Here is a 26346-nt window from a genome sequence, read left to right as displayed (position 1 = left end):
GATCGGTCATAGCAGTTAAACCCAGTTCGAAATAAAGAACATATTTCAAATTGAACAAAAAACTTTGCCCATTCTGGACAACCCAACTTATTCACCAAGCCTGCAATGTTCCAGGATAGGAATTTATTACTCCTAGGTGCAGTGGCGAGGGTATTAGCCTGACAGGCACTAGTACCATTGTGGCCTAATGAATCGGGTCCTTTGCCTGCAGCACGATCAATCAATCTTTCCCCTGCTTGGGGCCATCAATCTTCCTTGGAGGCTGATGATAGGAGTTCAGCAGACTCATCCCCTGCATCCGTCGCCTTGTCCTATGGGTTACCCATAGCCCAGTCCTTTGGCACAAGTCAGTCGTTGGCATCCAATCCTGCTAAAAAAGCAAACCTATTACTGGTTGTGACGGGTGGACTTCCCCCAAGTTCTCTCTTAATGGCTCTCTTTGTGGCTGGGGCCTCATACTGTTGGGCTGGGTGAGTCTATAAACAAAAAAAAGGTACAATTTTTAAGGGAAAGCTGTTTCCTAGTCTTGGCTTCCAGAAAGGAGAAAAAACTACCCCCACTTCTCATCAGCCTGACCCATGGCGCTACTTTGCCGGAGCGTAACTCTCTTGAAGGACGATATGGCAAACATCTTTCCAAAAGATAGCGATGGCCCAAACGACATAGCTTGCAATGGACCAGGACTAAAGATTTGAAGAGGATTCTTATCTTTATTGGTAGCCAAGGAGGGGATCTTAGATGGGTGGAAACTGAAGCACTACAGGGAAGTCTTAAAATTAATTTATCATCGGCGTTCTGGACTACCTGAAGCCGTCTAACCAGGTCTTCTGTCAACCCTATGTAAAGGGCGTTAGCATGGTCCAATCTAGATGTAACAGCACATGAACTACGGTCTTCCTAGAATAGAGAGGCAGCAAGAAGAGAACTTTCTTAAGGGTGTGAAGCAACCAAAGCAGTAACTTACAACAGTAGAAACCTGCAGCTGGAGCAAGAGTTGGTTATTGAACTTGACTCCAAACGTTTTAGCCACTAGTGTTGGTGGCAAAGGGGTTGGTAACAATACTAGCCAGCCCCGCTCCCTCAAGTTGACTTGATGTGACCCAAATAACAGAATTTCAGTCTTATCAGAGTTGCATTTCAGCTTACTCCTGTGCATCCAACCGAAAATTGCAAGCATGCTGGTTTTAATAGACATCTCTACTGATGTTAGATAATTCTCAAAAGAGAGAAGCCCAGTCTGATGCCTGTAGCTTCAGAAACTCTGAGCTAAGGTTATGTAATGTCACGTATCTCGTGAAGTAGGTGCATACTGCATAGTGCTGCATCCATCAGCCATGAAATGGAAACGCTTCCCACATAGGATCAAAACACCCTTCCAGCCATACAACAACCTGGTGTAGCATGCTGTGTTTGTAGGCAAGTGCATCAGTGCCCCCATGGGGGAAGTAAGCACTATATAAATTTTGCAATACAATACAATATTGAGAGAAAAACTGTGGTATGATTATTGTGACACTGGAAGCGCCACCCATTGGAACCCCCAGGATTGTATGCAGGGACGGGCACCACCCTATCAAAACAGTATCTTAATTGCACCGTGCAACCCGACACAGCAGTCACGCAAGGCCTAATCCATTGTGCAGTAAGGGCAAGTGATGGTATCTGTCTATTTGCACCCTACCACGCATGGGGTCCTTGGCTCCATTCTAATCACGTTCATTGAACATCTCAGCACATCGCAAGGGGATGAACTACCAGCAGCTAAACACAGAATACCATTCTTTTTATGATTTAATCAACAAGTTACATTGCGATGAACTGTCAGAATGCAGTTCCACAATATTTGGCGTTGATTGGTGTATTTGGTTTGGAAGGAAAGCGTTCAATTAATGCAGGTTGTACGTGGTGGGCACTGGCCCTCATTTTTGTGCACTGGGACGTATTTTTCATGGTCAAACTTTGACCCAGAGTAAGAGACAAAAAGGCAGGAGAGGAAGAAAGAAGGAAAAAAAATAAAGGAAAACAGTGACCAAGGGAGAATAAACGAGTAAAAAAGAACCTCCAAGAGTTATGTTACTGTTAACTGATTTTTATATAGCGCTAATCACCGGCAGATCTCTAAGCGCTTGAAAGAGAGTTACCAGAGGTCGTCATGGGTCAAGGGTGCATGGCCGTATAGTAGGCTAGTTAGGCCATGTCTAGTGCCTCCTTAAACAGAAGCGTCTTAAGCTGTTTCCTAAATGGAAGGAGTGCTGGTTCCTTGCGCAGGTAATCAGGCAGTTGATTTCAAAGTTGGGGGAGCGGTTGGAGAATGCTCGGCCCCCGTTGGATACGGTTTTGTAGCCTGGAGTGGCTAGACGGCAGGTCTCGGAAGATCGCAATATGCGGCCCGGAACAAAGTTTTCCAGGCGTTCTTTGATGTAAGCTGGGGCTTTGCCTTGGATTGCCTTATGGGCGATACAGAGGCCTTTAAATCTAGCCCTCTGTTTGATTGGGAGCCAGTGTAGTTTGCGCAGCAGGGCGGGAGGCATGAGACCGTCTTGGCAGCCTAAAGATCAGTCTGGCTGCATCGTTCAGTGCCACCTGTAATTTATTATTCAACTTCTGAGGGAGACCTATGTAAAGGGCATTGCCGTAGTCCAATCAGGATACAATCGTGGCTGATACGATCATTTGCAGCGAGGCCGTTGAAAGGAGGGGGACAAGTTTTCGTAGTTGTCTCATAAATCCTATACAGGTTCCGACCACTGTGGTAACTTGGTTGGTCATGGAGAGCTTTGAGTCAATTTTTATGCCCAGACTTTTTACAACATGCACTGGTGTGGGGGTGGCTCCCAGCTCTTGAGGCCAGAAACGGTCGCTCCAGAGGTTGTCTTTCGTGGGGATGACAAGTACTTCCGTTTTATCGGGGTTGATTTTCAGTGAGTTGTCGGTCATCCAGTTCACTGTGAATCTCAGGATTTTTTGTGCCACGTCTTGGGCATAGCTGGAGTTTTCAATCTGGAGAATGAGCTGGGTGTCATCCGCATAGTTAAAGATGCGGCAGTCCATGTGGGCAAGGGCTGTCACTAGGGGCTGAAGGTAGATGTTAAAGAGGAGTGGGGACAGTGCGGAGCCTTGCGGGATGCCGCAGGTGAGAATACCTCTATCTGATACCCGCTCCCCTAGCTGGATCCCCTGGGACCGCTCTGTCAGGAAGGAGGCTAGCCACTGGTACGCGGGCTCATGAATTCCCAGGTCTGCTATTCGATTCAGCAGCCGGGTGTGGTTGACCATATCGAACGCCGCTGATAGGTATAATAAAATCAGGGTGCTCGGTTTTTTATTATCTGCCCTGATTCTAAGATCATCAAGGACTGACAACATCACCAATTCCGTGCTGTGGTGAGCTCTAAACCCTGCTTGTCGCTTTTGGAGCAGTTGGTTATCCTCCACAAATAGTGAGAGTGTTTTAAGAACAAATCTTCTAACACTTTCGACAGAAAAGGGAGCTGGGAAATGGGACTATAGTCCTTAAGGCTCGTGGCTTCAGCCCCAGGTTTCTTTAGAAGGGGGGCTTATTTCAGGTTGGAAGGTATGTGGCCAGTCTCCAAGGAGTTATTCAATAGGGCAAGAAGCTGTTTTTCCAGGCCGGGAAGGGCCATTCGAAAGATCCTTGGGGGACACGGGTCTGCGAGGGAACCTGATTTAGTGAGGTTCATCAGCTGGGTCAATAACATAGAGTCCAGCCTAGGGAAGGTAGGGAGTTGGTTGCCAGAAGGGAGGGGGCCTTAATGTGAGTTAGTTGCCCTTTATTGACGGGGGTATTGTTAATCACGGAGATAATGTCCCTGACTTTTTGGAGGAAGTAGGTCTGGAATGTGTTGCAGTCTAGTGGTGCAGCTGCAGATTTTACCTCCAATTTTTGGCCAAGTTCTTTCAGTATTCTGAAGGTCTCTTTCTGTTTATTAGGTCGGCTGTGATTCTTGCCTCGTAGTATTCGGCTTTCCTGGAAGTGATAGATTTTTCCCTTTCTCTTTCACTCTGTCAGTTCGCTCTGGTGCTACTTTATCTATGGCACTGCGTAGAGTAGAGAGACAGGAAGTGTACTGTGTTGAAACTTGGAAGAAAGTCGCTTGAACAGTAATTAAGAATATGTAGCCTTGGTATTTGATAACCTGGCAATCGACAAAGACCTTGGTGGGCCCTATACTTTTCCCTTTAAGAAATCAAACAATATGCTGAGGGCACTTGATGAGCATTTTTCTTGCTTGCTGGTTCTTAAAGACCTGCTAACCATGGAAACAAGAGCACCTCAAAGATGCTCTTAGACAGAGCACCGGCCTGGGAAATTCAAAGCACTTTCATTTTATTGCGAAACAGTTTCCCTTTGAAGCGACCTTCTGCTGTGAAAACACATATTGTGTTTCATCGTGTTTACTGTCATTAGAGGCATTTGCTCAACAATGTGAAGCGAGTCAGTTGTAACATGTCATTAAAAAAGAATCTGAAGTGGATAAACATGGCTAGACAACAATTAGAGAAATATTTAGATCCCTCGTGTTGCAGTTGATGAACCCACTATTAAAGTTGCTTACAGTCTGAACAAACATTGGAAAATCCCAAACAGATGGGGCACTTTCTCTACCAGAAGGGTTTTTCATTTTTTCGAAGTACTGTATAATTACAATATGTGAGAAGAGAGAAGTGTCCATGAAAATGTTTCATTAAGTAGATAGAACAATAATGAAACCATGGAATGCTTCAAATTAATTTCGACAGAGAAAGATAAACATTGGTTTTATAAGTACCCCCCAAAATCTGCCCTGCACTTGTGAGTTTGCTTAGCTTTTGTACGTGCAAGAAAGGCATGGGATGCCGACTTGTATTAGAACATGAACTGGGGTTGCATTTTACATGCAGCGCATTTTCCTAAAATGTGCACCCAGCGCAATGAAGGAAAATGCGCCATATCATGGTGAACGCCCTGCTCTGGGGGCAGCGCATTCCTGTGAAAAACAGAGTGGCTGCTTGTTTTCACTTTCAAAGGGGATTAGAGATCCCCTTGTAGGCGGGTGCAGTCTGTGACTGCACCTGTCTGCAAGGGGATGTTTGGGGGGTCCATAGGACCCCCTTCCTGCCCTCCAGAGGGCTGCTCTCAGAGGGCACCCTGACAGGGCACCATCTTCTAGGTGGCGTACTTGCAGTGCGCCTACTGAGAGCTTCTTTGGCTCTGCTCCCATGTCTGTAATACAGTGCGGGCACAGAGGCAAAGGGATTCCATCATTTGCATGGGGCACGCCCCCATGCAAACGAGGGAACGCCCCCTGAAGATAGCGCTGGCACTTTATGTGCGCAAGCGCTATAACTATTACAGAAGGGTCCGCAGAAGCGTAAGAGACCCCTTCTGTAAAACCAAAGTGCCACAGGGGCGCGCAAAGTGGGCGCAAACACCTGACGCGCTCCCGGTGCACTTTGTGTAATACAGTCCCAAAACTGTGAATGTAGAACTGGCAGTGAGCCGTTGGCGCTGTCTTTTTGGTAGCCATGAGCCTCATTATTAGGACGGAACTTTTTTCCACACCAGGAAAAACAGTTAATTTCCAGACATTTAGGGAAAAGACAAAGGAGGCAAAGTACCTCAAAGCTATTTTAATCTCCTGAAAGCGGTGGTTCTGATGATTATACCCCAACCCAAAGAGGAATTTTTTTTTGGAATCTTTGCAAATTGCCATTTCCTTTGCAAAATCCATGCACATTTTTACAAGACAAAGCGGGCCAATGTCAAACAATGTGTGGATTTTGTTGTAATGAGGTGCAATAGCATGTACTAAACAGATTCAATTTCCCTTTTTCCACAACTGCTGATGTCTTTTATGCCCAGGGCCGGACCGGCCTTTTGTTCGAGCAGGCATTCCCCCCGGCGGGCTGGGGTCCTTGGAGGCCGGTTTTGAAAGACCAGGGTTGCTCCTGGTGACTCTGCCACTTGCCCCAGCTCCCAGAGGTTAATCACAGCAGGCATGGGAAGGCTTCAAGAGAGAGGGAAAAAAAGGGAGGGGGAATAGGGAGAAAGTGATCAGAGAGTGAAAAAAGAGAGAGGAGAGATAGGGGCAGAGAATGGATGGATGGTGAGAGATATTACATGAGAAGATGAAGGGAGCAGGGCTGTTTGAACATTTTTGCCAGTGCTGATTTCAGTTCCCCAATCCGGTTCTGTTTCTGCCCTGTTGCCCAGTGCCATACAACCATAAAACGTCCATATGCTTTCATATCCGGGGCTGTTCACTTTAGTGTGTCAGTGGGTGTTGCAAAATTGTTTGATGCCTAAGGCAATAGAGACAGCCTTCGCACCCTTATTCCTAACTTATGAGCAATGCATGTTCCCAATTTGTTCCTAAATCACCATTATCTTGAAGGCCCACCATATGATTTGGTTCAATATACATTCCTCCACACAGTCAGTCATAGGGGATTCTGTACATTCCAAAATTCTTGTCGCCAGTCATGTATTCTCTGCTTCTGCCCCAGACCTCACAGCCAAAATCTTGAAGAAAGCCACGTGGAAGATGGTGGGGATCACTTCAGTGCTTTAACATGTCTTTGTTATCTAAAGCAAAACATTGGTGGGCATTCACACTCAACAGCGAAAGTTGGAGTTACCGTGGCATACTGTGATCTCATGATCGTTACGGTCTGGACACTATCACCTCAATTTACAACTTGGGGGTTCCCTTCTGTCACTTGACCAAACCTGCAACTAGAACTGACAAAATCTACAACTACTACACCTTCTGCCCCAAAGCTGTGTGCTGAGTGTAACCACTTAGATATCAGCAAATTGTCTGACCCTGGTCCACAATGAAGACCTAGAAATACACTGAGTGGCCCTGGGCACTGGGCCTGCTTGGCAAATTGTGGTGAGGGCTGCCTATCATGGGCATCAGTGCTCACTAGAGTAATGTGGGTCATCTGAGAAATGGTGGTAGCACATTGGAGGCCACAGTAATCAGTGGAACAGGAGCAAGATGTAGCAGTCTTTAGCAGTATTACATAGCAGCTCGCACATTGATTAGGCATACTTGCAGATGCTGCAAAGGTCCCTTATGCTGTTTAAAAGCTATTGAAAGAGATCATTTGAGAAGTGCCTGTTGGAGAATAAACTGTTTGGGGCAACACACGAACTACACGTTCATTTCACCTTAGTCTTGGCAAGCCACAGACCACTAATTCCTCACTGAATTGGGTGCCATTCAAACTCACTGATCTGTACTATCTCAGTAGAGGTGTAATATTGCCACCTATGGTGCAAGTAAGATTTTACTGCAGCCCCTGCAACCTTGGAGGATCAGGGGACCCCACATCTACATATCGAAGCTCACTCTGAATGGCCATCCACCTAGGAAATATTCCCTAGAGACAGTTAGATTTAAGCTCAGACACTTCCCAAGTTGTTTCTTGGTCCCCAAAACTCTGGCTCTATGTCTTTTGATGACCATTTCTGAAATAAACATGCCTCCTGAGCACTTTCTGTTCTCTGAACTTTATGCTACTGGTTAGTCTCAGAAACCTCCAGGATGGGGAGGGATCAAGTACTTGATGTCCTATGGTGGGCTTATATATTTTTTACTGCAAGGTTGCATCGCTCTTTTCCATCCTTCAAGTGGAGGCTATCTCTTTGTTCCATACATGTTTTGCCCGTTTGGTTTGCCCTATGTGCTTTCATCTGTTATTTTTTTTGTTCTTTATACATATGTGAAATGAGCACATAGAGCCCGATTACGATGAGACTTTCTGAGTCTCATCGCGGTTTCAGTTACAATCCCCGCATTACAATGCATGCGTTGAAACTGAAACCGGAAGATCATTCCGGCTAGATTCCGATGGGCTCAAGGAGCCTGTCGGTCAGTTGGAGACCGGCACGTAATCCCAATGGACGGCGTTTCCTCCGTTGGGATTACGATGTTGGTTTCTGACAGGCTTTCCATGTTGGGCTTTCCGACATGGAAAGCCTGTTGGAAAGCGACATTGGGGGGGCTCTAGCAGGGCCCCCGATAACCCTGTGGCCTCCGGTTGGGGACCGAGGTGGCACCTCTGGTGCCCCCTGTGAATCTCTGCATCATGGTGCAGGGATTCACATGGTGCAGGGATTCACACAAACTCCCACTTCTCTATGCGAGCTTGCGCTACGCCTGGTTTACGGCCACAGCAAAGGGAAATGTGAGTTTGTGACCGCACCATGTGCAATTACATTGCAATTAGGTATGCAGAATCGCCGACCCATAGACGGGTGGTTCTTATACCGATCTACATCATAATAAGGCCCTTAGTGTACAGCGATGGTCTTATACATTATTTATTGCACTGGTGCATAACTCTTGCGACCCTACAATAAGCCAATTCATTCTCTTTGCTCCATACAATTGTTGTATGCGTCTTTGTCAGTTGCTTTCTTGGTTTCTTACATGAGTTTGTACTATGTCCAGTACTGTCTTCCCTTTCAGGTAGCCCTGATGGTCATCTGTCTGTAGGAACATTATATTTCTGTAGGGAGGCACATTCACCTCATGCATCCAGTGGGGTTCTGGTGCTTCACACCATTCTGGTGCACCATTCTTTCTGTTCCTTTCCAAGGACACTTCGCCCTCTCAGGCCCGTGCTGTCCCCATAAGAACGGCTCGGTGGAACCTCCTGGTTTCCACTGATGATCTAGAAACTCACATCTGGACGAAGTTGATGAAGTGGATTTCTTCCAGCAAACTCTCATGACAGTAGCATTTTACTACATTCAAATAACAAACACATCATTTAAACGACACACCGGGTCGCAATAATGTTGCCCGGGTCCAGTATCGATCAAATCAGTGTCGTCACATTGAGGATCAAGACACCATCGGACAAAGGTCATAGTGAAGAGTAACTCAGGGGACAGTCCTAGGCCGAGTATTATTTGACTAGCATATTTATTTAGAAGAGACTCACGAGAGTGAAGACATTCTTTGTTTGCAAAATAATCTTTAAAAAACAGTAGGGAACACTAAACCCTAAAAAACATCCTTTTAACTAATTTGTGAGTGCACGCATCATGCAGAGTTTATTCTGTAAACTGCACAAAAAATAAAGCCCCAAGTGTCCGTTATGACATTTTTTTAAATTAGAGATTTGGCGACATTATTGAATAAAGGAGCAAACAATTAAGAAGCTTGACTTTCCATCAGAAGGATGTACAAATATGGGAGAAGGTGGAGGCACATACTTTTTGAACTAAATGTAACATATTCATAAATAGAATGGTTGTCTCTGATAAAGTACTAGTTAGGGCTACATTGTAATATAGGGAAGAGGTTGGCGCAGCGACCAGGGCGGCTGATTCCGGAACCCGGGTGATCACGATTCAATCCCCGGCGCCGGCGCCGGCAGCCGATCAGCCGCTCAGCACCTTGTGACTCTGGGCAATAGCCCGCTAAATCATCCCGAAGGCCCTCAGCGCCTTTACACCCTCGGGTAAGTGTTCGCGCTTTATAAATACAGTGAATATAGTGAGTGACATAAAACATTCTGTAAGGCCACACAGAAAGAATAAGTTAGTGCACTCACGTTGAAATATGTTTCAGTTCTTAGATAAAATGATCAGCTCTTAACAGTTAAAACCAAACCATGAAACACTAAATACCAAAAACATTTCAAAATAAGTTATACAGCATTCAGGCACACAGACATGTTTTCCACAGAAAAATTGTCTCGTAAACAATGAAAGAAGGTATGAGTTTCCAGTGACACAACTGTAGCTTAAAAATGCTTTGTGGTATATATATGTCAATACAAGCCCAAAGTGGCCTGCAGTTATGTCCATCAGTAAATACATCATACTGCATAGCGAGATAATCCTCTGACAGTCAGGTGAGGGTGCATTCTCAAAAACAGCCAGTTCTCAAAATATCCCTTTCATAGTCGTTCAAAAACATGTTTTTTCTGTACCATCAGGTGATAGATTTAGAGCAATGTATGAGTCACCAATTTGCTATATATCATCCTTATTATTAAAAGGTTCTCATGCATATTCCTTAAAACCCATGGGAAGCCCATACCTTAACACCCACGGAAGGTAAGGCACAATGAACAGAGGGAATGAGTGCCTCTGATCAGCATAACTGTCCGGCTCCCTTGACTGCAGAGGGGGGTCACTATTTGCAGGTGGTCGCACTGAATCTGTATAGCAGGGGTACCAGGCTCACACCTCATTCAGATGTGGGGAACCCCTTAGTTTCCGACAGAGGAGCCTTCTCTAGCCCTGTCGTTTAAAAACCTTCTGGGAAGCCCAGCGACACAGAACTGGTGGATCCATGCATAAGAAGACACGCTTCATAAGGCAGAGGACTGATGAAACCATTTTTTTTTACTGCCTGAGACCACCATGCACTGTGTGGCTGCCCCTAGCAGAAGCAAATGATCAGTGTCCCTCATCTGCAGGAAAAACTCCCAGACCATGAGAAATGTTGTTTTCTTCTTGTTTTTCAAACACAGTCCTGAGATTTGGAGGCAAGGCTTCTAAAAAATGAAGGCAAGATTGTCATACTACTGTGGCGTAGTAGACAGGGTGGAATTGAGTAATTTTGTCCCATGTGCTCCTATGGAAGCACTTTCAGTGGAAAATAAATGCCCTTACGTCAGGGACCAATACATGTGACATGGAAGGCACCACGGATAAGGCGGAGCCTATCCACCCCAGCAGCTTGGAGGCCCACCATCCAGCCCTAAAGAAGGGCTACATCATTGCCATCTCACATTGGATTTTCACATTTTTCGAGTGATCCTGGAAAGGCACTGTCCCCCGATACTGCACAAATCTCCGACTGACCCATTTCAATACGGGATCTGTAGCGGAGCTGATTGTAACACTTGTAGGGAAACTATACATTTTGAAAACTTGAAAACATTTCCTCAGGTAATGACTGGCAGATTGTATTTCTCACCCTTGTTTCTTATATAAACAATTCAAAATTTTCACTTTCCAGACAGCAATAACGTTATTTGATCCAACATATTAAATAAATCCCAACTTTTTCAAATCTCCAAAGATTCATAAGAGTTTGCAACAGTTCACAAACTTGCTTTTGATCCATTAAAAACCTGACGAGAGCTATAGAATATCCCTTTGCATTGTAGAAATCACTCAAACACACAAAGAAATTGCTGCGGATGTTGGGAAAGAGGATTGTCTAAGAGAAAAAATATTTTTCCCAAGGAGAAAAAAAATATATAAAAGTGCAATTATACTAATGCAAAGCCTTTTTCACATGGGTACTTTTAATTTAAGTACAACTAAACATATTTTCTCAATGGAGAAAATAAGAGAAAATCATTAAGTGCAAATGTGTTGGTATTTACACAGTGCAAAACCCGGGTGGGAAGAAACAGACGGTCTCATTTATGAGGCCCCTTTTGCCACCAGAACGTCACTTTTTGTGACGTTCTGTGGTGCAGGAGCCTGCTCCATATTATTTAAGAGACAGTACTAAGCTACATTTTTGGCTAAATGCTGCCTCGTAAATATCGTTCCCTTCAAAGCAGCTTTCTGCGTTAAAGGGGTATGCAATGGGTGTTGATGGGGGCGTTCTCAGCAACATCCATGGCTTTTTGACACTGCCCCAGATTTACGAGAAATCGTAAATCTGAGGCAGTGCCAAAAATGTACGCCTCCCTAGGGAAGGCACTAGGGCGGCACAATGAGGAAAAATATCTTATTCTTCTCGTTTTTCTTTTTTCTATGTGTGCTGCATTCTACAAAGAGGAATCCGCCTCTTATGATTATTTTTGTGCAGGAAGGATTCCCTTTCTGCACAAAAATAATCATCCCAGCAATGCAGCCACCCTTGCACCATGGTGCAAAGGGGCCTGCTTTGGCGCACGGCAGCCCATTGTACACAAGCGCAGGGGAAAAGGGCAGGAATACAGCACACTCCTGCCCTTTTCTTTTGCCTTAGGGCAGAACAGCACGAGTGCTATATATTAATGGGTGGTAGAATATTTCCTTATTTAACACAATTACATTATAATTACATAGCATACAAAAATTGGAGTACCGTTCAAGAAATCGATTTTGTTGCCCTTAAAAACATCACCAAAAATGCAGCATTCTCTCACTCATGGGAGCCAGATAGAAATCAAAGCATTAATAGCCTCTACTTGGCTGAACAGTATCAACTCATGTTTATCCCAAGAAACTGTTCCTGACTCACTCAAAGTTGGTCATGTCACTCCATTACTAAAACACAGGGTTCTCACCCCCTAATACCTAAACAAAATCCTCCACATCTTAGCCAAATTGTTAGAATGCTGTGTTGAAACACCACTAGATGAGCTCCAGCGTGGCATCCAAACTCGGTGCAGCACAGAAACAGCCACTCTGAAGATAATCAATGACAACCTCCAAACAATGGACTAAGGGGGATCTTGTCTCTTCATCCTCCTAGACATGTTGGCTGCTTTTAAGACTGTAAATCATGACTTCCTTCTGTCTATCCACAAAGAAAGGGGGGACATTTAAGAAGTAGTACTCACATGGTTCAAGTCTTTCCAGAAAACCAGGCCCAACAATCAAGAGTAGCAGCTGTTTCTCTGACAAATCATCCCTGTGCCAGAAGTCCCCCAAGATTCAATAATATCTCCCACCCCTTAGAACATCTATGAACTCCACTAATTTGCAAATATGCACCCATATGAAGTAGTGAACCTGTGTTTTGAAGATTTACAAATTGTTTTGAGATTGGGACCCCAACGAAATAGACTTAAGTCTACATTTATCATACATTTATGCTTACTTTGGAGCACTCTCAATTCCAGAGTTACACTCAGAAATGTACACTTTTCATAGCTTTGAGGCCTTCTGCCCTTTAACTCCTCCAGTTGGCTTACTAATTGTAAGCCTCCTAACCTAAACTAGTTTTGGGAGCAGATTTGCTGTGTATTTTGAAGTTCTTGGTAAAGTACTCTTGAGTCCTGATTCCAAGTTGCATGGTACTGTGACCACAGTAAAATCTCTGAACTAAAACAAGTTGCAGACCTTTATTTAAAAGTTCAAAATGAAATGCATAACTTTTTCTCAAATAATGCCAACTACTAAAAACTTGAAACTAAAAAAAAGATTCTATGTTGTAAATACACCTGTGCAAATCTCTTAAAATAATTGCAGCAATTATGTAGAGCTTTGTAATTCTAAATTTGTATGTTAAAACTATATGGAATTATGTTATAATGAAATTTAAATATTAAAACAGAATTGTTTAAAATTAAATACTATCAAAATAATCTTAAATAAAAAAGAGCAATCAAATTGACAAGGTTTATTTTACATATTTACAATTTTAATTACTAATAAACAGTGAATATTTTTAATGTACCTATTTAAAAAAGTCCTTGAAATAAATTTTAAAACATTTTACATTTTAAAGATTAATTAGACACCAAATTCATTAATTTCCAATTAGAATTTTGCATGGTTAATACTTTATTCAACTAATACCTATACATATTTTTAATTTAAAAAAAACTGACCACACTATTGTGTAATAACTATCACAACCAACATTTTTACACATGATATGAAAAAATAAACATTTTAGCAAATAAATAACAATTACAAATATATGAATGATTAACATATCAATTGACATGATTTTAAATGTTAATACTTTAGTAAAACAATACAAAAACATTTAATTACCTTTGATATTTTTGTCCACAACATTTTTTTGTCACAATATTAGATGATCAGATGATAATTTTGAATGGATGTTTAGGTGGAATACCTGTAATGTTGGTAGGCTTAGACTGATTCCTGATCAATCAATGAATTATATTTGAGGCTTTGACTGTGTGTAGGAAAACACCAAATGAGTTCAGAAAGACTATCCCGTCTTTGCACCAAAATGAATTTGCCTAGGTAAGATTGAAACAACAAAAGACTTGAAAATGTTCACCATGTTAGGACAATTGTATTAATGTTTGGCATTCGGATGGAAAAATAAGCTTTCAGGCACAATGAAACCTCCCAACATCAGGGGTCTTTGAAATGGAATGAAAATCCAAATTTTTCTCTTAGAAATGTGCACTTGTGCCTACATGAGGCCTTTTCTATGTTCTTGGATCAGAAAGTAGTTGTGTTCTAGTGATTTGGGGCCAACAAAGATTGGTCCTGTACTTTTAATCAAGGAAACAGAATAAGAAGGAACAAGACTATTTCCCTAAACTCTGCCAGCCATATTGATTAATGAAACATAAACAGAAGAATAGCTTCAAAAGTGGCTCTTAAATGCATTACTGCTATGACTCTCTGACTGGGAGAGAAGCAGAATAACTGATAACATTCTTATTTCACTGGAGCCTTCAACTGTAGGAAAAGGAGGAGTACCAGAGTGGCAGTTTCTTGAGGAGTACCAGCCACAGTGTTCAAAGGAAGCTCGAACTGCACACCTTGTATTAGCCTTTATGTATCTAACCCAGTTTAGAATGATGCAGTCACAGAATCTTCTGCAAATAAATAGATGGCAGAGTGTGAAGCAAGTTCCCAAGGGTATTGTATCTGTCACAAAAGGCAATGGAGTGGGGCTTTGAAATAGATGGTTCTCATATCTGTGAGTCAGGACCTCATTGGAGTTGTGTGAAGGCTGTGATAGAGTTGTTTGATGAGAGTGAAAGCATATTAATTCATAATCAACTAGTAACCTAGAAAATTAAGATAATTTGTCCCTGCACTGTGTGACATGGGAAAGTAAAGGGCAATGGTTTGCCCTTTCCGAATGGCTTAAGACCGCTTGGTCTAATACATAGTTAGCTCACATCTCTAATCTATATAAAATGACAAGTGGAACATCAATTTAGAATCTAGGGGAATTGAAATATTTGAAAGAAGATGTATCATTACTCACCAGCCATATAGAACAGTAATGGAAAATATAAAATCCCTGAATCATAGATACAGGTTCAAAGTGATAATCATGACCTAGAGACACCACATACACTCTAGTGGGTCCAGTGCTCACAAGTTTAAGCCAGATAAATATAAAGATTATGATATCAGTAGGATCCATCCTGTGACATAATCCTAGGAGGAGACCTGGTAGATGAACATATGTAGTTGCTTGAAAAACGAAAAGAAAAGTAAATGGCTTGATTCCCTCAGCAGCCGTGACTTAGCATGTTTGCATTTTGTCTTATTTTTAAACTACTCAATTAATTTCATCTCCATGAGTTAACATTTGAGGAAGTATAAATCGAACAATAAAGAGTGTGTTTGTGAATGCCCTCTGGCATGACTATGCCAAACATGTACTTCACTCTGGTAATTTGTGTTTTTCTCTTAGGTGTTTGATTGTCACTTTCTTCCTGATGAAGTTAAATATATTCATAATGGCTGTCCCATTTTAGATGAAGATGAAGTTATGCTAAGGCTGTACAGGTAAGCTTGAAAGGTGAATGTTTTCTGAAGACAACAAAGGTTTGGATTGTTATAAGAGAATGTTCTAATTAAAGTTGTAGAATCTAATCTGAACAATTTTGCTCAATGTGTGCTTCTAAACAGAAGAAGTTATGTTAAATTTGTTACATTATTTCAAAGTGCACACATTCTTGTGAGAAACTCTTGACAATGATGTAGTGTTCATTTACTTTATGTATAAACTTTTCTGCACTACTGAATGCAAAGTAAATCCTTGGTTCTCAAACCTCAGGAATTTGGTTTCACAATTGTACTGACACCACTGGGACGCTGGGGAGCATCCAGAGTCTAGAGATGGCAGAGAGCAACATGCAAAAAATGCTTTGTTTCATTTTATGTTGCATGGCAAAGTCATAGTGGGTCATAATTAAAGCCAAGTTGTACTGTACTGTCTATTACACAAGGGCACGAGGCAATGGGCAGTGTGTGGTGTGGGGCCTTAACACACATATCTTGGTTGCCTTCACAGTGGCAGTTGGAGTTCATTTATATGAGGCTGTTCCAGGAATCCACCTCTTTTGTCTGTCATCAATTTCCATATTACAATGCTGGAAGACATAGTGCACGAATCACCTATAATTTGTGTAGTCTAAATATGGGCAGGGGACTAGGTTTTATGCACAGTAAGATGCTTTGTTTTTACAATAACTCTAGCATACCTGGTTTTTGCAACTAACCTCTTTACTCTCACACACAGGTATGCGGTAAATGTTTGGCAGTGATATCTTTAGAATTTCTTGATCAGAAGGGTGTATTACATAATACATAGTGAATGATACTTTCATCCAGTCTACTAATGCTGCTCGTCCGGAGTGGTTAACTTCATGTGGAATTCCAGCACTCACAATTCTGAGCGTCCCTCTGTCCCTGTGTCTTGGAACCTGGAATTGAATTATAAACTCCAGAACCAATAATTCCACTCCTGAAGATACCAGACCTAGCTTCACCCATTGCAGATGTGCACATGGTGAAACCACAGCAGGGGTCGAGGCAGGGGCAGGTTCTTTATACAGGAGCCCATCTTAGCCCTTGCTCACCCCTGCAGCACCAAAAGGGGAGTATCGTAGACCTTCCCCTCTCCCTGCTCATACCCTATTTCCCTCTCAAGTAGCAAGGTCAGGTGGGAGGATGCACCGGGGCATATTCAGAGCCCCAGGCAAATGGCTGTTGTTCTGGACAAACAAGGCCCCACCCGACTACTTGGGACTACTCTTCCAACAACCTTGTCCCTGAGGGGAGAACAGTTCTGGGCCGATTGTCCTGCTGATTTTATCACCTGCCCTGAGCAGACAGAAAATCCAATTATTTTCAGCAGGTATAAGGGAAAAACATATGGTGAACGACCCAGTAATCCACTGAGTTATTCCCCGTTCGAGGGACAAAACGTGGAATAGTAGGAACTTGTACTGGAAGTCTGGCTGGTATAAGTGATTTCAGAACCCTGGAATTCTTGCACTAAATTCCAGCAAGCTCGTAAAGAGAGACCTAGAGGCTGATTTAGAGTATTGCAGACAGAGGCCAATCCTTTGGGGATGGCAGAGGTCATTGTCCCCGCCATCCCAAGAGATCTTGGCCCATGATTTTTAAAGTTGTCCAGCAGGAACCACTATCACAGCAGTTCCTGTCAATATTTTAAAAGTTTGATGGACTGCCCTGTCAAACAGGACGGCAGTCTATCAAACTTATACAAAGTTTTATTTTTCCGAAAAACCAAACTCCCAAAGTGGAAGTTTGTTTTGGAAAAGGTAAAACTAATGGCCTCCACACCATGCAAACCTTTTCCCATGGTGTGGGGGTCATAAGAAGCCATCCAACAGCCCACTCTAAATAGAGTGGGCGGTCGGTGGATAGTTACTCTCTGACAGCCTATACTCTGTTGGGCTGTCAGAGGAGTATGTCAGTGACGGAGCTGGAGTAGGCTCCGGTGTTAACATAATAAAATGTTCACCCATCTCTAAATCTGATGGGCAGACCATGAGTTTGGCAAAGAGTATACTCCACTGCCGTTCCGACAGAGTACCCTATCTACCAAACACTAAATCAGCCCCATAGTGTTTTACAGCTGATGTTTTTCCACTTTTCACCAATGAAAAGGTTTGATAGTCGGTGGAGCAATATAATATTGTTGCTGGCTCTTGAATGTGCTGGACCTACTGTAATGGCTACTGTCTTTCAGTGTTTCAGTGAATTGACCAATAAAATTCAGCCCAACCACCTCCTTGGTCATCAACTACAAATGGCCTGGCAGTCTCTGCTTTATCATCGAGTATTCCTAAGGTTAACTTTTGACTAATTTCCTGCACAGCTTTCATAAATCGGAATTTATTTCTTTGCAATTTCATATTTGTTAGGCCGTCTTAATATTGTTGTAACAAATTATTTGTCAGTGGAAGTTATGGATAAATACAGCCTGTTGCAAAAATACAGTTTCATTTTAAAATCCTTTACTATATTAGGTGTCTTAATTTATTTCTCATTCTCTTGTATGCCAGTCCTGGTGACCATGTCAACAAATCTATGAGGAGAACTATTAAGATAATGGTCGTTGACACACTGCAGACTTCTAAAAAAAAAAGAAGACTTGATTAAACATACAAATTTAGGATAGTAGAAGCTTATTAAAATATTATCATGAAATTGAGTCCTGCAAAAATGAATTCCATCTTGTTTGTCTGATTTCTTAAATACAGGCTTATTGTTATAAACGGTCACCACCATTCTGTAAAAGTATGTAATTAGGTTCCCTTGGCATGAATACCTAGCAATAAAATACGATTCAGTGTGAATCATCTGACAATTGCAGATGAAAAATATTGGTTTCCAGTGCCATGTTTGAAGCATCACCTCCTACAATCATTTTTATAAGGCTTATATGTTGTTCCAGATAATCTGAATAGATGAGAATCCTATGAACTGCATGCTCCAAGTGACTTAACATTTGTTCTTCATTTAATATAAATATATTAAAATAAATCCCATTCATATTTAACATAAAAACATGTTTATTCCTTTTTAGGTCTCGCCTGAGCCAGCGCTTTAGCGCTGCTCCCGCGAGAGCTTTTGTAAATGGGGGATCTGGAAGTGCAAACGAGTGCTTTCAGGCCTCCAAATACAGTGCATATGCGCCGGGCGCGCGCACCATTTGGCAGCCTGCACACCATTTGCTTTCACTTTCGCGGCCGCTTTGATGTTTGATTGCGATCGCGATCACTTTCACTTTCGCGGCCGCACGGCCGCGTGTTGCGTAGGTCTCCTCTGATTGGGTAAATCACACACAACACCCATTTCTTGTGTTGTGTCTCAATTGGTACCATGAGCATGTGTGAGCACCTAGGCAGAGGCGAACATACGTCACATCTCCATTACACAGAACAGCTCTGACTGCGGAGACTGGGCACAGAAGCCTACAAAGTCTGTCCAGCCGCTCCAGGATGCTCCTCCAAGTCTGGATGAGCCCACCAATCCTGCAATGTGGCAGGCCCTTTGGTGGGCTCTGGCATCCCATTTTTATTACCAGAAGAGTATAGTTGCTCCCCGGCTCCAGATACAGTGTTTGGCGGCAACAGGGGGGGAAGCACGGAAGCCTGCTTGCCAAGAGATGCCCCGCGCCTCCTCCACTCCCAGCGTTGCTTCGGCCAGACGGGCCCCTTCCTTACCAGGCAACGCACGCAGTTGGGTCCAATCCCAACGCGGTGGGACCCTGACGTCAGGGGCTCTAATCTCCTGTGTCTCTCTCTGCCCTCGGTCCCTGAATGCGCCTCGCCTGCCTGCACAGGGTGTGTTTCCTCAGCGCCCATCGCAAACTTTACACTGAAGCACCATGGAATTCATGCCTTCTGCCAGGGGCTGGTCGTTTCGAGCAACCCTAGACCCGGACTAGCTCCTGCCGCTGTAAACGGTCACGGAGCGGGATGAAAGCAAACTACAGTTGTGAGTGACATTGGAGTCGCTCAATCCCACCCACCAGCTCGGTTCTGCTGGAGACGCTCTAGCCGTTGGAGCGACTCTCTATTTCATCGCTCTCTAGTTGCTCTAGTCAGGTAGACGCTCTAGCTCCTGTTTGTACACGCCTCCCCTCTGTTGTTTCCGCGGCCAGTCTACCCTCCTTGACTTGCTCTTCCGTTGCGGTGCACTGGGGTGCTAGTGTAGTTGGGTGAAAGGAGCGGCACTCCAAGTGGTCACAGCAGCGTGGCATGAGTGATGCAGTAATTCAACCACTCCTACCTGAATGTACTACAACATGTTGATTTATGGGACTCGTAGTTTTTGCTTTTAACATTGAAAGTGTGGCGTGAAGAATACCATGTTGCGAAGTACTGTCTTTTGTCCAAAAGGGAACGGCGTGTAAGAAGTATCACACATGCAGTGGTGCCACTTAGCAGCTTCTAGTCAGGTGGAGGTTACTAGGTAGTAGTAGGGGCACTAAGAGACATGCTTCAGTGGGTAAGGAGGCCTGGCTTCCTAAATCGGTGAAGTCTTATATGGGTAGCATTCTATAGATGAAACTGAAGGTTCGCGGACGTGGTCAGTGTCATCTAGGGCAGGCAGTAGGAATACTGCAAGTTGTTCTTTGGAACCTGGTATTCCAGAAAGGGCAGACTGCATGAGATGGGTGTGTCACTTTGGTTTTCAGACCAGTTATTATTCATATTGCATGTTTTTTTCCGGTACTACAATTGCCGATATTTTCCGGACTTCTTGGTGTATTAAATTCTTGTTATTTTTGCAATGTGGGTGTCTTCTGATTGGCTTTATTGCCTATGGATGCGCAGGACACCCATGATTTAAAGCACATTGCAATGGATGGTAACATATGGGTGGAAAAGTATATTCTCATCCCATTGTTCCTGTGTTTTTTGCAGCCTTATTTCGATATTTAGAAACCGAAAATATTATTTCATGTTTAACATTTTATACATTTTATATTTGATCCTAGTCACAATGATTTACTAAGAAAACAAAAAAAAACATTTATCGTTTTCGTACTACATCTATATGCAGGGAGAAAACTGAAGGCCAGGATCTGGTCGCATGGGTGCACAAATACGTAACTGTATTTGATAACATTTCACAAACATTTTTTTTTAACATTTGTATTGATCTCTTTCCCAGTTTCTGTGGTTCTTTCTGGGACTAGACTCTGGCACATGAAGAGCCTATCATGGAATGCACAGTGTCCAAACTAATAAGCACCCAAGGAACATCTTAATCCTTGCTGAGTTTAAAAACAAGCATTTGCAATGCAATAGGTCTCACATTTACATGAGTTTGAGCTATTGACACTGCAAATAACAATATCTTATATTTTTGTTTTCGTTTTTAAAACATAAATAAAAGGCATTATCATTTACAATACCAATAGCTTAAACTCTGGTAAATGCGAGACCTATTGCATTGCAAATGCTTGTTTAAGTTAAGTAAGCGTTTTTACTTCTCCCTGTACTTTACCATATAAAGACTCCACAGTTGACTGGAGATCCCCCTATGGTAAAATATAGGGAAAATATAAGAAAAGATTATTCAACTTTACAGTAAATTAGTAAAAATATTTCTTTTTGTTTAACCCTTTCACTGCTATGCCTCCCCGTGCTAAACCTTTTTTTGGCTATTTGGGGTAGTTTGCGCTTAGGCCCCTGTAACTTTTTGTCCACATAAGGTATCCACGTCAAATTTGCACCCTTTTTTTCCAACACCCTGAGGATTCTAGAGGTACCCAGGGTTGGAGGATTCCCTTGGAGGGGACCCAGAAATTAGTCAAAATACAGCGAAATGTTCTTTTTTTTAAAGAATGGGAAAAAATAGCTGCAGAAGAAAGCGTCTGTTTTTTTCCGTGCAAATGGCATCAACAAAGGGTTTGTGGTGCTGAAATCACCCTCTTCTCAGCTTTAAGGGACAGGCAGACGTTTGTCAGAAAACTAACAATCTCTACACAGTTTTGGCATTTTACTAGGACATAGCATATTTTTCCTATTTTATTTGCTTTCAACCTCCTTCCAGTTAGTGGTAGAAATAAGTTTGAAACAAATAATGGATCCCAGAAACCTATACATTTCTGAAAACTAGAAAAAATTCTGAATTCAGCAAGGGGTCATTGTGTAGATCCTTTAAGGTTTTTTAATAGAAACTAACAGTTGAAAATAGAAAATATTGAAATTGAGTTGAAAAAAACATCCATTTGTGCCAACGTTTTCACCTGTAATATCTTCTAAGTATGATAGATTTTTTAAAGCAATATACCGTTACATCCACTGAGCGCTACATGTTGTATATATAGGCCTTGTAGGTTTGCCAAGAACACGAGAAACCCATGGCCAATAACTGAGCTGCGTTTTGCAATGGTTTTTCATTGTGTACCAGGTATATAGCAATTGATTTGGTAAAATATAAAGAGTGAAAAATAGATACCAAGGAGACCAATATATTTCTGAAATGGGAACAAAATATAGAGTTTATAAGCAGTGTTTTTTTGCATTTCTCCAAAATCGTGGGTACCCATACAAGCATCTGAATTAGAGGTCATTTTTCTAAATGACTTTTTTTACAAATTATCTTACATTTGGAAGGCAGAAATGCAAAGAAAGACAATTGGTAATAACACTTGTTCTACTATTCTGTATTCCCCTAAGTCTCCTGATAGAAAATGCTACCGCACTTGTGTGGGTAGGCCTAGTGTCCGTGACAGGAAACGGCCCAAAACACAACGTGGACACATCAAATTCTTCCAGTGAAAAAAGACCCTTTGTTTTGCAATGTGCCTAGCTGTGGATTTTGAACCCTAGCTTAGCCGGCACCTAGGGAAACCTACCAAACCTATACATTTTTTAAAACTAGACATCCAGGGGAATCCAGGATGGGATGACTTGTGTAGCTCTCACCAGGTTCTGTTACCTAGAATCCCGGGCAAACCTCAAACTTTGTAAAAAAAAAAAAATAACATTTTCCACACATTTCTGTGACGGAAAGTTCTGGATTCTGTGTGGATCCACAAAATTCCACCACCTCGCAATCCCCAACGTCTCTTGATAAAAATGGTACCTCACTTGTGTGGGTAGGCCTAGTGCCCATGGGAGGAAATGGGCCAAAATGCAATGTGGACACACCACATTTTTACAGTGAAAACTGACCCTTTTTTGCAAAGTGCCTAGCTGTGGATTTTGAACCCTAGTTCTGCAGGCACCTAGGGAAAGGAGTGGGTGACTTGTGTGGCTCTCACCAGGTTCTATTACCGAGAATCCCTTGAAAATCTCAAACTTTGTAAAAAAATACAAATTTTCCTCACATTTCTGTGATGGAAAGTCCTGGAATCTGCGTGGATCCACAAACTTCCATACACCCGCATTCTCCAAAGTCTCCCGATAAAAATGGTACTTTACTTGTGTGGGTGGGCCAAGTGCCCACGGCAGGGAAGGGCCCAAAACGTATTGTGGAGATATCAAAATTACCTATCACAAAACAACCTGGTTTTGCAAAGGGGCTCTCCTGGGTTTTTGGCCCCGGGCTCGGCGGCCATCTAGGGAAACCTACCAAACCCAGACATTTTTTAAAACTAGACACACGGGGGAGTCTAGGGACGTATGGCTTGCATGGACACCCCCAACATTTTCCTACCCAGAATTACCTATGAACCTCAAATTTAGATGAACAAAATCAATTTTTTCTCAAATTTATGTGTGAGAAAGTTGTGGGATCACTGGGCTGATTAAAATTTCCTACCACCCAGCGTTCCCTCAGGTCTTCCGATTAAAATGGTACCTCACTCGTGTGGGGGGGCCAAGTACCCGCGACAGGCAAGGACTCAAAACGTATTGTAGAGACATCAAAAGCACCTATCACAAAACAACCTGGTTTTGCAAGAGGGGTCACCAGGGTTTTTGCCCCCGGGCTCAGTAGACATCTAGGGAAACCTACCAAACCCACACATTTCTGAAAACTAAACATCCGGTGGAGTCCAGGGAGATATGGCTTGAATGGACCCCCCAACGTTTCCCTAACCAGAACCCCTGCAAACCTCACAATAAGCTAGAATTTTTTTTTTTTTTTAAATGTGATTTTTTTTCAGCTAAATGTGAGGTTTGCAAGAGATTCTGGGTAGGAAAACGTTGGGAGGTCCACGCAAGCCATACCTCCCTGAACTTCCCGTGAAGTCTAGTTTTCAGAAATGTGTGGCTTTGGTAGGTTTCCCTAGATGGCCGCCGAGCCGGGGGCTAAAAACCCAGGTGCCATCCTTTGCTAAACCAGGTCTTTTTGTGATAGGTAATTTTGATGTCTCAACAAAACGTTTTGGGCCCTTGCCTGTTTCGGGTTCTTGGCCCACCCACACAAGTGAGGTACCATTTTTATCGGGAGACCTGGGAGAATGATGGGTGGTAGTACATTTGTGTCAGCCTGGTGACCCCACAACTTTCCCACACAGAAATTTGAGAAAAAGTTGATGTTTTCAGCTAAATTTGATGTTTGCAGGGGATTCTGGTTAGGAAAACATTGGAGGGTCCACGCCAGGGGTGGGCGGAGCTCGCGGAGTTTCACTCCGCGGAATTACTTGGAGTTACAGAAAACGACGCAAAATTCTGCGGAGTTCTGCTAGCCAGGGAAGTATTGCTAGATACCTGTACGCATTGACATTAAGCGATGGAATATTTCAGTTGATTGAAAATAAGTAGAAACATGTACAGTGAAGAAGCCACTAGATGGAGCTGCGAGCTCAAATATATTATGCTGAAACCAAAGTGAAGCATTGAAAATATGCGATTACCATACTAAGTATTTTAATTCACATTAATAAGTCTGCGTGACGTCGCACCACACAAACATCCACACATGTATCACGTATACATAACTTATGCAGGCAGGCAATCATATACAATGGATCGCGTTTTCCTAGCACAGACAGTCGGCTGGATTAGAAACTGGGTGTATATTTATAACATATAATAATTATGGCATAACACGACTTAGTTATTTCAAACCTTCTGAAGCCCAAGTATTTGTATCATTCAGGTCCCTCTCAAAGTGCCACAAAAGCGTAACCCTTACAGACTGAATTATTCATGTTTTACATTGTCGCTATTTACGTGCCAACGAGAATACTACATATGTGCCCATCTCCCACGCCTGTCCCCCTGAACCCTTGCAGCAACAGCCAGCGAGGCAAAGGTCCGCACCCTTCTTCAGTTTGGCTCCACTAACATGCCGCACTTAAGCCACCTTTTTCCTAAGCATGTAGGTTCAGGTTGTCGGCATCTCTCTCTCTCAGTGAGGCAGTGGGCATGGCTAGACTCATGACGCCGAGGTTGCCTCCTCTGGGCTGGCACGTGAAGCATGCCATGCCTTGTTTTTTTTTGTTGTGCTCATCTCGAGTTCTTCTTTTGTTCTGCCGCCTCAGGGACACTGAGGGCTCTCACCGCTCTTTGGCTCACGGAGCCCCAGCCGGTACACAAATAACACCGACATTTGGAGAACCATGAAGCTTGATGCCACTGGTGTGCACTGCAGACAGGTGGTTGAGGGTGAGTAAAAACAAAGCATTTTCTCACCTGATACCATAGGAGACATGGCAGGGGATGGGCGTGGGGAGGGCAGATTGTTACGCATGTGCATGCATTTGCCTCCAAGGTGGGAAAGGAATCAGGTCATTTTTTAAGGGTGTGCACAATAAGGGTGTGCAATGTCACATCTCACAACTCACAAGCTGTCTCACTGACAACAAGAGAAAGCAGCGGCATATTGAAAAAAATCAAGACTGCGTCACCGCTGCACAAATGTAAACAGCCATGCCTCTCTGGACTCCCCCAGGTGTCTAGCTTTCAGAAATGTGTGGGTTTGGTAGATTTTCCTAAATGGCCACCGAGCCAGGAGCCAAAAACCCAGTTTACCCCCCTTGCAAAACAAGGTTGTTTTGTGATAGGTAATTTTGATGTCTCCACAATACGTTTTGGGCCCTTGTCTGTCGCGGGTACTTCGCCTACCCACACGAGTGGGGTACCATTTTTATTGGGGGACCTGGGGGAATTCTGGGTGGTAGGAAATTTGTGTTAGCCCGGTGATCCCACAACTTTCCCACACAGAAATATTTGGTAAAAATATGATTTTTTTCAGCTAAATTTGAGGTTTGCAGGGGATTCTGGGTAGGAAAAAGTTGGGGGGTCCACGCAAGCCATACCTCTCTGGACTCCCCCGGGTGTCTAGCTTTCAGAAATGTGTGTGTTTGGTAGATTTTCCTAGATGGCCGCCGAGCCAGGGGCCAAAACCCAGGTGACCCCCCTTGCAAAACAAGGTTGTTTTGGGATAGGTCATTTTGATGTCTCCACAATATGTTTTAGGCCCTTGTCTGTCACGGGTAATTGGCCCACCGACACTAATGAGGTACCATTTTTAACGGGAGACCTGGGGGAACACTGGGTGATAGGACATTTGTGTCAACCCGGTGATCCCACAACTGTCCCACACAAATTTTTTAGAAAAATTGGATTTTTTCAGCTAAATTTGAGGTTTGTAGAGAATTCTGGATAGGAAAACGTTGGGGGGTCCACGCAAGCCATACCTTCTTGGACTCCCGCCGATGTCTAGTTTTCAGAAATGTGCGGGTTTGGTAGGTTTCCTTACATGGCCGCCGAGCCCGGGGCCAAAATCCCAGATCACCCCCCCCTTGCAAAACCAGGTCATTTTGTGATAGGTAATTTTGATGTCTCCACAATTGGTTTTGGGCCCTTTCCTGTCTCAGGTATTTGGCCCACCAACACGAATGAGGTACTATTTTTATCGGGAGACCTGAGGGGAACGCTGGATGGTAGAAAAATTAAATTTTTTCTGATACCAGAAGATTATGACACAGAAATGCAAGGAAAATGTGTGACTATAGTCACATTTTGAGGTTT

General features: G+C 43.1%; 1 protein-coding gene across 1 annotated transcript in view; it reads left to right on the top strand.

Annotated features, from left to right (window-relative positions):
* Positions 1–26346, top strand: part of FREM1 (FRAS1 related extracellular matrix 1) — a 578635-nt gene that overhangs the window by 97318 nt on the left and 454971 nt on the right. The window contains exon 3 of the mRNA XM_085633804.1: positions 15339–15433. Coding sequence (XP_085489930.1) covers positions 15339–15433 — 95 coding nt within the window. The remainder of the gene's footprint in view (positions 1–15338; positions 15434–26346) is intronic.

This window comes from Triturus cristatus, chromosome 2_1, assembly GCF_964204655.1.
Source record: "Triturus cristatus chromosome 2_1, aTriCri1.1, whole genome shotgun sequence".
Classification (NCBI taxonomy): Eukaryota; Metazoa; Chordata; class Amphibia; order Caudata; family Salamandridae; genus Triturus; species Triturus cristatus.
This window is presented reverse-complemented; position numbering and strand designations above follow the sequence as displayed.